Source organism: Pteropus alecto, unplaced genomic scaffold (assembly GCF_000325575.1).
Source record: "Pteropus alecto unplaced genomic scaffold, ASM32557v1 scaffold106, whole genome shotgun sequence".
Classification (NCBI taxonomy): domain Eukaryota; kingdom Metazoa; phylum Chordata; class Mammalia; order Chiroptera; family Pteropodidae; genus Pteropus; species Pteropus alecto.
The window spans coordinates 11055899-11067725 of NW_006442103.1; the positions used below are offsets into that span (position 1 = coordinate 11055899).

Consider the following 11827-nt stretch of genomic DNA (forward strand, 5'->3'; position numbering starts at 1 on the left):
TTGCACAAGTTCTTCTCCCACCCTGTATCCCATTTTACAGATGAGAAACTGTCTCAGAAAAGTTAAACAACTCGTTCGAATTCTGACTCATAAAGCAGAGCCCCTGGGTTTTGTTTAGGGTTATTGGCTACTCATGATAACTACCTCATTAATACACCCACACAGTGCTTTCTGTGTCTGCCTGTGGGTTTTCCCATCTCCATTTGCTTACTGCAGCAATCTGGACCCTCCATAATTAAGCGGGGTGCAGATCCAGTACAAAGGGTTGAGAATAATAAAGTGGTTTCAGCCTCCAACTCTGAACAGCCATGTTTTCCCTGAGCTTTGTGGTGAGACATATGGCTTGAATCAAAATGATATTGAGAAAGAGACATGGGCTTTCTTATCTCACTCAAAGGACCTTGAGGCTATCTTATACTCAACTGGTTGCACACAGTGCCTTAGGCCACCTGGTTCTGAATCTTCTTTTCCATTCACTGCAGCCTAGATAAAATCTCTTCAATGGCCTGATTTTACTGTTTACGATTGTAAGAGAGAGCACTCCTGCCCTTGGCTTGCACCAGCATGGGCTCCTGACCTCAGAATCTGAGAATTTCAAATGTCTTGCTCACATGATTTTCTCTTGTGAGTATCATGGAAACCAAAATAAAACTAAGAAGCTTACCTCTCAACTCACTAAGAAACTGAAAGGAGAGGAATACATAATAGATATGATGGGGACCATTTCCCAAAAGGTGAACAGGAATCGACCTGGAGAGAAGGATTCTCCTGAGCCTTTGATTCGCTGAGTCCTGCCAGAGAGTTCACAAACCCTCTGGAATGTGCCGACCTTCCTTTTAGATCTTCTTCCTTTCTTTCCATAACTCCCCGAGCTACTATAGTACATAGAGAAGGTGATTCTTTCTTTCTTTGTCCTTTGTCCTTCCTCCTCTTTGTATTCCTCTCCCCGTTTCTTCCATTTCCTACTGACAAAACCTAACATTCTTCTTGATTAAGTGAAGATACAGGTGGGAGAAGCAGGTGGAGGGAGGGGACAGGGAATTGAAGTGATCACAGATTCTTATTCTAAATTATTTTGTTTCCCATTTCAGGCCTTGGAAAAAAAGGATGATACTTTTCCACTCAAATAAAAAGAACTTCCAAAACCATGAGTGAGGCATGAATATCATCTATTACCAGTCCATGTCCTACGTGTAAGCTGGAATTTTCCGAAGTTTGCATGTTCCATCACTGGATGCTATGCTCCTAAGGGAAGCCAAGGCATGGTGAACTTGTCTTGGGAAAACCAATCATCAGTAGTAGAATTTGTGCTAAGAGGATTTTCTTCCACTCGACAGTTAAATATTTTCCTCTTTATGATGTTTTTACTTTTCTACATCTTAACTGTTTCTGGAAACATCCTCATTGTCCTGCTAGTTCTGTTCAACCATCACCTCCACACCCCCATGTACTTCTTCTTGGGGAATTTGTCCTTTCTGGAGATCTGGTATACCTCCAACATTGTCCCCAAGATGTTGCTGATTATCATAGCCAAACAGAAGACTATCTCTGTGGCTGGCTGCCTGACACAATTCTACTTCTTTGGATCCTTGGCTGCAACAGAGTGTCTTTTGCTTGCTGTGATGTCCTATGACCGCTACCTGGCCATCTGTCAACCTCTCCGCTATCCCATGCTTATGACTGGCCACCTCTGCATTGGGCTGGCAGCCAGCTCTTGGCTCTGCTGCTTCCTCCTGACAGCAATCACTATGGCCCTACTGTCCAGATTAACCTTCTGTGGACCCAATGAAATCGATCACTTCTTTTGCGACTTTACTCCTCTGGTTCATCTCTCCTGCATGGACACCTCACTGACTGAGACCATCAGTTATGCCACCTCTTCTGCAGTGACTCTCATCCCATTTTTCCTCATTACAGCTTCTTATTCCTGCATCCTTGCTGCTATCCTAAGAATTCCATCTGGCACCGGCCGGCAAAAGGCTTTCTCCACCTGCTCCTCCCACCTCACCATGGTCACGGTGTTTTATGGGACACTGATTGCCACATACCTTGTGCCCTCAGCCAACTCATCCCGACTCTGGCACAAAGGGTCCTCTCTGCTCTACACCATCCTGACACCCATGTTCAACCCCATCATCTACAGCCTGAGAAACAGAGACATCCACGAAGCCCTGAAGAAGTGCTTCAGTCAGAAACCAGGTTTCCTCAGATGAAGCAAAAAAGGAAGAGAGCCATATTTGTCCGAGGGCTGATGAACTGGATTGAGTCATTTAGAGTCTACATAAAAGGCAGCTACTTAAACCAGGAGCTACCAAAGCCAGATGACCAGATGCCTCTGAGTATGGCTGTGGACATTGCTGAGTTCTGACAGCTTCTGCCGAATTGGTGTCCCAGGAATGGTCTAAGCATGTCCAATCCTGCTCTATCATCTTTAGTAGACCTGGATCCTTGTATGCAAAAGCTCACATCCAAAATGAACTGGTAAGGTTAGTCACTCATTTATTTAGGTATTTATTGAGGATCTACTGTGTCCAAGGCATTGTACTACATCTAAGTGATAAACAAACAAAAGCAGGCAGTCTTTTCTCTCACTAAGCTCACGTTCTATAAGCAGAAGACAAACATTAATCAAATAACTAGTGTAAAACTGCATATATAAATATAAAATTACACTTGCGATTCAAAATTTAAAATAATAAGATGACCAGTATATACCTATTAGAATGACCAAAATCCAAAACATTAACAACACCGAATGCTGGCGAGGATGTGGAATAGCAGGAACTTTCATTCGTTGCTGGTGGGAATGCAAAATGGTAAAGACACTTTGGAAGACAGTTTGAAAGTCTTGTAAAACTAAACATACTTTTACCATATGAATGAGCAACTACACTCTTTGGTTTTTACCTAAATGAGTTGAAAACTTGTGTCTACACAAAAACTATACATGGATATTTATAACAACTTAATTCATAATGGCCCACACTTGGAGGCGACCAAGATGCCATTCGGTAGATGAATGGGAAAATAAACTGGTACACCCAGACCATGAAATATTATTCAGCACTAAAAAGAAATGAGCTAGCAAACCATGAAAAGATATGGAGGAAACTTAAATGCATATTACTAAGTGAAAGAAGCCAAACTGAAAAGGCTACTATATCATTCCTACTATATGGCATTCTGGAAAAGGCAAAACTGTGGAGACATTAAAAAGATCTGTGTTGCCAAAGGCTAGGTTTGGAGAGGGGTGAACAGGCAGAACGCTGAGGATTTTTAGGGCAGTGGAACTATTCTGTATGGTACTACAATAGCAGATATATGTCATTATACATTTGGCAAAATGCATAGAATGAACAACATCAAAACTGAACTCTAATGTAAATTATGGATTTGGGGTGGACACGATGAACCAGGGTAATGTGGGTTGACTGATTGTAATAAAGGTATAATAAAGGAACAACTATGGTGGGAAAGTTGATAGTGGGAGAGGCTATGCAGTCGTAGGTAGGGGTTCTGTGGAAAATCTCTGTACTTTCCATTTAATTCAATTTTGCTGAGAACCTAAAACTACTCTAAAAATAAACTTATTTAAAAAATAAAAATAGTAATAATAATTATAAGATTTTAATTATACATCAGGAATATAGAGCTTTACTTCCTTTCTCTGGAGTAGATTTGGCCTAGACAAAGCATTTTCTACCTTGGCACTCTAGGACTTGGAAGCGGGAAATGAAGATTTGGGGAAATAGGGCCAGGCCAAGGACCCATGCCAGGATCCGCGGTGCTCCATTTCCCCCACTGCTACGGTGGCAGTTTCAGTTGGAAGTTGGGGCTTCGTATTTATTAAGTGCCACCTCCTGCCAGGCCCTCTGCTAGGATTTTGTCTGTACTCACTCCCCTCCCTTCCGGCACATGCTCTCTATAGTTAGAACATAGGGTGTGGTGGGCATGTGTGTGTTCTTTGCAAGTCTAAAGAGCTGAGCTGTCTTCAGAGTAGAGAAGCTGAGGTCAGCATTGTACCCTCGGATGTTGCCTGCCTCCTTGTCTGGCTCCTACAAATCATGCTCCCCCAGCACCAAGGATAGGATTATCTCATGCCTTAACTTTTCTCCTGAAGCTTTCTTCTCTCTCTCTCTCTCTCTTTTTTTTTTTTTTTTTCCCAAGTTGAGCAAAGAGATTATGTTCACCATTCATGGGGCTTATGTAAAACCCTGCCTGGGAAACAACACCTATGAGACCGTGCTTGGTATCTGAAAACGTTCTCGGGCATTGCCTTGTGAAGAGAGAGTTGCTGTCTTCTTGCTCCTCTTGTAAACTAGAAAAATATCGTGAGATCATCTAACGATACCCTGGTGAAAGTCAAAGTCAGCTTTCAGTATCCACTGGTGCTTCACCTGTGGCAAGTGTTCATGTCAGATTAGCTCTGGGGGAAGCTGGACGGCTGGATAGGAAGCAGGCTTTGTGTCATGGGCAAGTTGTCAATTCAGGCTCTACCACTTTCTAGCAGTGTGCGCAAGTTCCCTCAACTCACCAATCTTCACTTTTCTCGTCTGTAAAGGAGGTAATGCCATGCCCACCTCACATTGCCACTACGTGAAAACATGTCCAGGGCACTGTATGGCCCCTAGGAAGAGCTCAGGAAATGGAAGCTCTTGGAACTCTTCTAAGTTCCACCTTCTGCACCAAGTCCTAGCCAAACCATTATGTGAAATTCATTTTTTATATTATAAAGTAATAAATATTCAGAATTTTTAAGACCCAGAGAAAATGTATGAATTAGCTAGTCTATCTTCTTTCACAGATAGGGAAGTGATCTGCTGGGGGATTAAGTGGACTTTCCCTGGGTAATTACAGAATGAAGACTAGAATCTAATACTTCTGTTTCTAAGGTTAGGCCTTTCCCCATATGCCACGCTACCTACCAGCTCAGTGGCTTTTCTCCTTGACCAGGGACACATAAGGAACTCCCTTGTGTATGCCAGAATTGCCTGTAGAATCATAGTTTTGCTATATTTGGCTAAGAGGAAGTGTTAGCGTATCGAGGCATATGCCCAAGTGTTGCCGTCCTCTGCCACCCTTAAGCCCCACATTGCACCTCCTACAAGCTCACAACCTCCAATCCGGCAACAGCCTCAGAATATTTGTGGCCAGCACAATTGTTATCACTGGGGAAAACATTTCCCCACTATTTCTTCTGCAGGAAGCCACAAGTCCCAGTCTACCAAAAGGGGAGAGGAGCTGTTGGGTGTAGAACTGACCTCCTACTTCCACTGAGACATGGTAATAAAACACAAAGTCTAGGGAGTCTTTTTCCAAGTTAGTGAGGTCTGCAGGACTGGAGAAACCACAGCCCTGGTCCTGCAACTGAAAATAAACCCCAACACTGGCAAAGAACCCAGAAGTCCAGTCACCTGGACCAGTGGGTTTCTATTATTAGAGTTGGGCAAGGGTACCTAAGAAGCCACAGAAGGGAGGGAGAGGATGAGTGGCCTCTGAGCACCACCCCTGTGCTCCCAGAGCAGTTCTGTTTTTATATATCTTATTTATTGCTGTTCTATTTAAAACCTTATTTGAATAAAGACTTTGCTACTATGTATGTATACACAGACATACACACACACCCCCTTTTTTTTTTTTTTTACTAGGACTTTCATTATAGTTTTCCTTATTTTCCCTGATGGAAAAATACACAAAAATACAGAGGTCATGTTTGGGTTCATTTATGTCCTATAAGGTCAGGAACAGTTGGTATGCTCTGACAAAAAGGAGGAAAAAGAGAGAATATTTACAGAAGGCCACAGCCTCTCGGTTGGCCAGCCTCTGTAGATGGTCTGTAGATGATAGGTCACAGTTACCTGCACTGCATTTTTTAAGCCTCTGAATCTCTGTAACTGACTGCTCTTCTACAACACTTGTCAGTTACTTTCCTGGGCTTACAAAGGATTTCTGTCCTAGTGGGGGCACTGGATACCCCCAGTTAGCGTGGTCACACCCTGACATATTTGTTCTTTGAGGCTCAGGAGCGGGTTGGCCTGCAAAAGAAGCCTCTTGTCATCCAGACTTAGATCCCTTCCGAGGAGAGGTAAAAGGAAGGAAGGCTCCACACGACCTATGAGTTCCTGATTCTTGTCCCAGGGCTGTGCAGTCCTTCGCTGATGGATAAGAGAGGATAGTCCAGGCTGGATGGGGGTTGAGGGGGTTAGGGGAGCAGATCATAGACACTTCTGTCATCACAGAGTAGCCATATTTAGAGAGACCTGTCACCATGCCCTCTCTGAGCTCAGGCAGGAAGACAAGAAAGCCCATATAGCCTGGTCCACAGTGTCATACAATCTTAGAGGTTTCTCACTGATCCGCACCCACATGAGCACAAAGAAGATGGGACCTTAATAAGAGAGAGTCACAACTTTCATGCAGAAATTAAGAATCTGCAGCACAATGAGACTACTCCTTGTGTGACCTCCTAGAGTCTGACCTATTCCTAACCACTGAGCTAAGGGGTGTGATATCTGCTTAGTTCCTATCTAAGTGACAGGCTCGAGGCAAGCCTCTTAATCTCTTTGGTCTTAGGCTCTAAATCTGAAAAATCTTGAAAATCGTTTTCTAAGGAATATACTGAGGATAATACCAACATTATGTCATATTTTAAGTCTTATAAAGCTTTTTCACATAGTTTCTCATTTGGCTATAAAGTAGAAATTATCCCCACAGCACAGAAAAAGAAACCAAGACTCTGAGATGTCCAATGACTTCCTTGAGGTATCTCTGTGAATGCCCTTTGGTTTCCAGCTCTCTGTTATGTCCAATACATCATACTCCTAACTCTAAGATTCCATATTTCAGTTTTCCTCTTCTGGGTGAGTATATGCTACAGACTAAATGTTTGTATTGTCCAAATTCATATGTTGAAACCTAATCCCCAATGTGATGGTCTTAGTAGGCGGAGGTCTCTGGGAGATAACGAGGTCATGAGGATGGAGCCCTCATGAATGAGATTGCTGCCCTCAGAAAAGACCCCGGAGAGCCCCTTCACCCCTTTCACCCTGTGAGGATGCAGCGAGAAGACAGACGTCTGCGAACCAGGTTGCAGACTCCCACCAGACACTGGATCTGCTGGTACCTTGATCTTGGACTGCCAGCCTCTAGACTGTGAGAAATAAATTTTCGTTGTTTATAAACTACCCAGTCTATGATACTTTTGTTACAACAGCCCAAGTGGACTATGACAATATGATTTTTTTTTATTATAGCTACCTTAACCAATCACAATACTTCCTTGCCTTTGGGCATGTCCAGTGTGACGTGGATTGGCAGACTTGCATCCATGGCAGCCCCCTACCGGTACTATGGTCCTAGATGCCATACTGCCAAATGGTTCAGCACTTTTTTACATAATGCCCGTGATATGTTATGGCTACTTAATTTAGGCCCTAAGAATGAGATTGGCCCTAGAAAATGTATATATGCAATTTCTGAAACCACGATTTTTAATTTATTTCTTAATATGAATGATTTTTTGAAATTTCAGATATATCCAAATGATATGAAGATAGAACTCATAATAACAAGTTACATGAAGAACTTTCTTTTAAAATATATCCTATTGTACTCTCTTCAAAACTCTAACTTTAGAATCCATAAGCAAAACCAATGTGGTACTAATTAACTTCAATCTTCCACGTGAAGCTTCCAACCTCATAATCCTCACAAGCACCTACGCCTCCACAACTCTAATATTCTTGCGTGCTTAAGTAACTTGCTGGAAAAAGCTTGGGAATTCCATCTACATTCTTCTCATATTTCAATAGTAACTACTTTCAATATAAGACAAAGAGACTCACTCATCTAGAATGCTTTAAGAGAAGGCCTAAATGAGGACCCAATGATCTTTCTGTATCTGTATGAGGCTTTATCCATTGGAGATGCATTTTGGCAGGTGCTACTGCATGATGATGGGGCACCTATAATTTGTATTCCCACTCCTCATCTGGCCAACTGCAGGTCTCTAAACTCCCAGGTTCTGTTATCACATGCAATACTTGATCAACACATCATGCACTGAGACCAAACCACAGGTCTGAGCTTCTGCTAGATTCCTTCTCTAAGTTAGTTGTTTTCAAAGTTTTTGAGAATTCTTCTGGATTATTCAACAACATGGGCTGCCTCAATGTTGTCTTATTCTTCATTTTATTTTTCTCGTATATCCAAATGGAGTGGTCAGAAACAGCATTAGTTCTCAATGAAATCTTATAGATTTGGGTCTAAGTGGATATAAGTTTTCCATCCTTTCCTGACTCCCAGGCCACAGTCACCTGTGGTTGTCAAGCATTTGAATCGACCCTTCTCAATGAGATGATGGAGAGGAAAACACTAAAGAAAAAGTTTTCTCCACTAAAAGGTCATCCATTTCTGCCACAAGTAACTATTGTCTTGAGATATTCTTCCTGATATTCCTGAAATCCCCTCTGTAATAACCACTCTCCCTCCACAGAGGTTCACTCTACTTATCTTGCTCTCTGACTTTCTCCTCCATTCCCAAATCTCTAGTTCCCCCAAGTTTCAGGCCTCACACTACCTGAAGCTATTCAAATATTTACAGAGCAACTCTTATTGCCAAACACAGTCATTCAACATACACAGAATAACAGAGAACCTACCTACAGAGCTTTGAGTCTAGTAGAGAAAACAGACAATTATGAAAACAATGAAAGATAAAGCAATGCTGATTGGCAATGGGTGCCTGGTCCAATTGTGAAGACTTCTTGAAAGAACTGAAATGGAGAATATGTGGGAATTAGTCAGGCGAAGAGGTGTGAGAACATTCCAGAGACAGAGAGGAAAGGGTTGGGGGTTGGGGGTGAGGAGAGAGAGAGATTGAGAGAGAGAGAGAGAGAGAGAGAGAGAGAGAGAGAGAGAGAGAGAACTAGACTGATTTGTTCAAGCAAATTACAAGAATTCATTATCCAGTATGGCGAGACAATAGGAGTGGAGATGGAGAAAGACTGACCAGCTGATAGTGTCAGGAGTTAGTAGAAGCTGCTGAAAACCTATGGGAAGCCATTGAATAGTTTTAAACTGGAAAGTGACATGATTAAATTTGCATTTTTAGAAGGCTCTCCTCTTTAGGGCTGAGTGAGAAAACATCCAAGTTGATCTAGAAAGAGGATGATCAACTTAATCCAGGCGAGAGATAAGGATTGGTATAATAGCTCTGGAGTTGGAGAGAAGTGACCTTATTACAAAATATTTAGGCAACAGAATAATTTAAAAGACTAGGTCGATAATGTTGAATTAACTTTCTAGGCACAAGATAGAGCCATGCCTGCCTGAGTACCATGTCAACAAACCAAAACTTAGGTGACTTTTGTGTCTCTGTAAATGCTCTTCCTGACCAGAAATGCAGTATGTCCAGTCAGCCAATATCCAAGCTTGAAGCCAACTCTGGGCCTTCTCACCCCAAATGAAGTTGACTATGTGGCCCCAGCCAATCAGACATTTTCTAATTTTCTCTTCCTTTTCTTTATTCTTTATTCTATAAAATCTTCCTACTTTCTGCCTATTTTTCAGTACTCCAAATGGAGATTGTCTGCTTTGTGAAGGGTTAAATAAAGTTTGTTTGTATCACCTAAACTGTCTTCTTTAATCATTTTTTAAGAATAATACATGGTGCTCTAAGAGAGAGAGTAGCCTAAGAAGACACCTTGTTTCTGACCTGGGCAACTGGGGGGCTAGTCAGGCCTTTTCCTGAGATGGTAATGGGGGCATGGAGAGCAGGTTTGAGTGGGAGTGTGCTGAGTTTGCTAAGCTGAATTTTGGACAATGGACTTCAAGTGCCTGTGTGGAGTGGAAACGAGAGATCAGGTGGCACATACAAATTTGTGAATCTTTGGCAGAGAGAAATAGCAACTAAAGCCATCAGGATGAATGAGATGACAGAAAAAGTGAGTTAAGCAAGAAGTCTTTCCTCATCAGCTCCACTTCAGGAGTCTGTCAATGTGACCGCAGCCCCAAGTGAGAGGCAGTAATTCTTCAGACTGATGCCAGCAGAGATGAGGAGAGTTTATAACAGCATTTCCTAAGGTGCAGTTACACTGAAAAACTGTTCCCTGGGAAAAACAAGCACATACGTGCACACACGTGCACGTGCACGCGCACACACACGCACACACACTGTTCTATGATCAAATAAGTTTGAGAAAATCTGCATATTTAAAGAATATTAAGGGAATATCAAAGACTGACAAGTTCTGCAGTAAAGGACATTTTCATCGTTGTTTAACTCGGCTTTCCTATAAGCCAGCACTGGTCAGAGGTTATTCCAGAATCTGAGCATCTCTGGAAGAAAGAAAAGAGAGAACATTAGCTCTCCCAGACACACGCTTCTAAGTCAAATGCTATGGAGTGTCCATCTCTTCATTTATTGGATGAAACCACTATGACTCAGTGATTGGTTCTAAGTTCACAGCTGGCTAGGAATCCATTAGGGTTATTATCTAGTCCCTTGATCCTACCAATCTAAGAAAATCCCAGTAAACACAACAGAGTGAAAACTGAACACATATTTTTCAAAATCTACTGGTCATAGTGTTTCTAAAACACTATGTGACCTTGACTTTGAGTCCCAGCTCTGCCATTTCTTAGTTGTGTAATCTTGGACAAATTATCTAACCTTTTTGAGCCTCTGTTTTTTTCATCGATAAATGGGGATATAACAGTAACTATCTAGTAGGGTTATAATTAGATGTTACAGTCGACCTAAAAATAAAGGGCCAAAGTAAAAGGCCACAAGTGTTTATTTGAGATCCTAAAGAATAGCTATTTGGGAATCACTGATTCAGGCAGAGACCCAAATAGTGTTCTGATTAGGAGGTGAAGGCAAGGGGTATTTATGAGAAAAGGAGGGGAAACAATCACATACATAGAAGGAAGAAATTTCCATGGGTGTTAATAAACTAAGAAAGGTTTTCTATAGGTGCAGATAAACTAACAGAGTGATGCTACTTCTAAAGAATGTCTTTAATTTTCAGTCTGGTAGTCATAATGTCTGCTTTTCTATTATCTTCATAAATGGTGGGTTGGGATACAACGCTGCTTTAGGCTCAGTCCACGGGTTATTTTGCCCAGTTTTAACATTCTAACGGTTCGAGCTGTGAGACACACAAGGTATCTGATGGGATGGCAGTTCCAACTCCATTTTAAAGTGGCTCCATTAATGTTATTTTTTAATCATACTATTAATAAACTGAAGCAGAGGGATTGAGACTTGCTCTGTATCTCACAGCTGACAGAGATAAAACTGGCACTGAAACCCAGATCCTTGTGCTCTAAATCTAGACCTTCCTCTATTGACCAAATCATTTCTGCCAGTGCCCCTTGTCTTGTGCGCCTTGTGGTTTGCCTTCAGCAATACCCTTACATAAGGACAGTCCAGCTTCTGAGACACAGAAGTCTGAGGCTAGTGGCCCAACCAAACTGGAGACTAGAGATTTCCGGAAGGCAGCTGGAGGGAGGGTGGCGGGGAAGTGGAGTGGCATCACAGATGTTCCTAAGTCTCAGTCCTAGAAAACTTTTAAAATATTAATTCTTAGATTGGACTCTAGTTTCAGTCGACCTGAATGGGAAACTCTGATGGTGAGGTCAAACTCATCCTTGAACAGATCCACAGGTTATTCCATGGTGCCACCTTGATTGAGAAGCACCGTCCTTTTCTAGACAAAAAAATTAATACCCAAATCATTCAAGAACCCACCACGCTCACAGATTAGTGCCTGAACCAACCTGGTTTTCGAGTTTTACTGTGTTTCACAGAAACCGGTTTAGGTAT

The 11827-nt window shown here is 42.0% G+C and overlaps 1 protein-coding gene across 1 annotated transcript; it reads left to right on the top strand.

Moving 5' to 3' along the window:
- Positions 1-1262: 1262 nt before the first annotated feature.
- Positions 1263-2213, top strand: LOC102880876 (olfactory receptor 11A1). The gene has a single exon (XM_006919805.1). The coding sequence runs from the start codon at positions 1263-1265 to the stop codon at positions 2211-2213; it is 951 nt and encodes a 316-aa protein (XP_006919867.1).
- The last annotated feature ends 9614 nt before the right edge of the window (positions 2214-11827 follow it).

Bases quoted from the DNA above. Each gene is read 5' to 3' on its own strand.
- LOC102880876 (XM_006919805.1), top strand. From the start codon at position 1,263: ATGGTGAACTTGTCTTGGGAAAACCAATCATCAGTAGTAGAATTTGTG.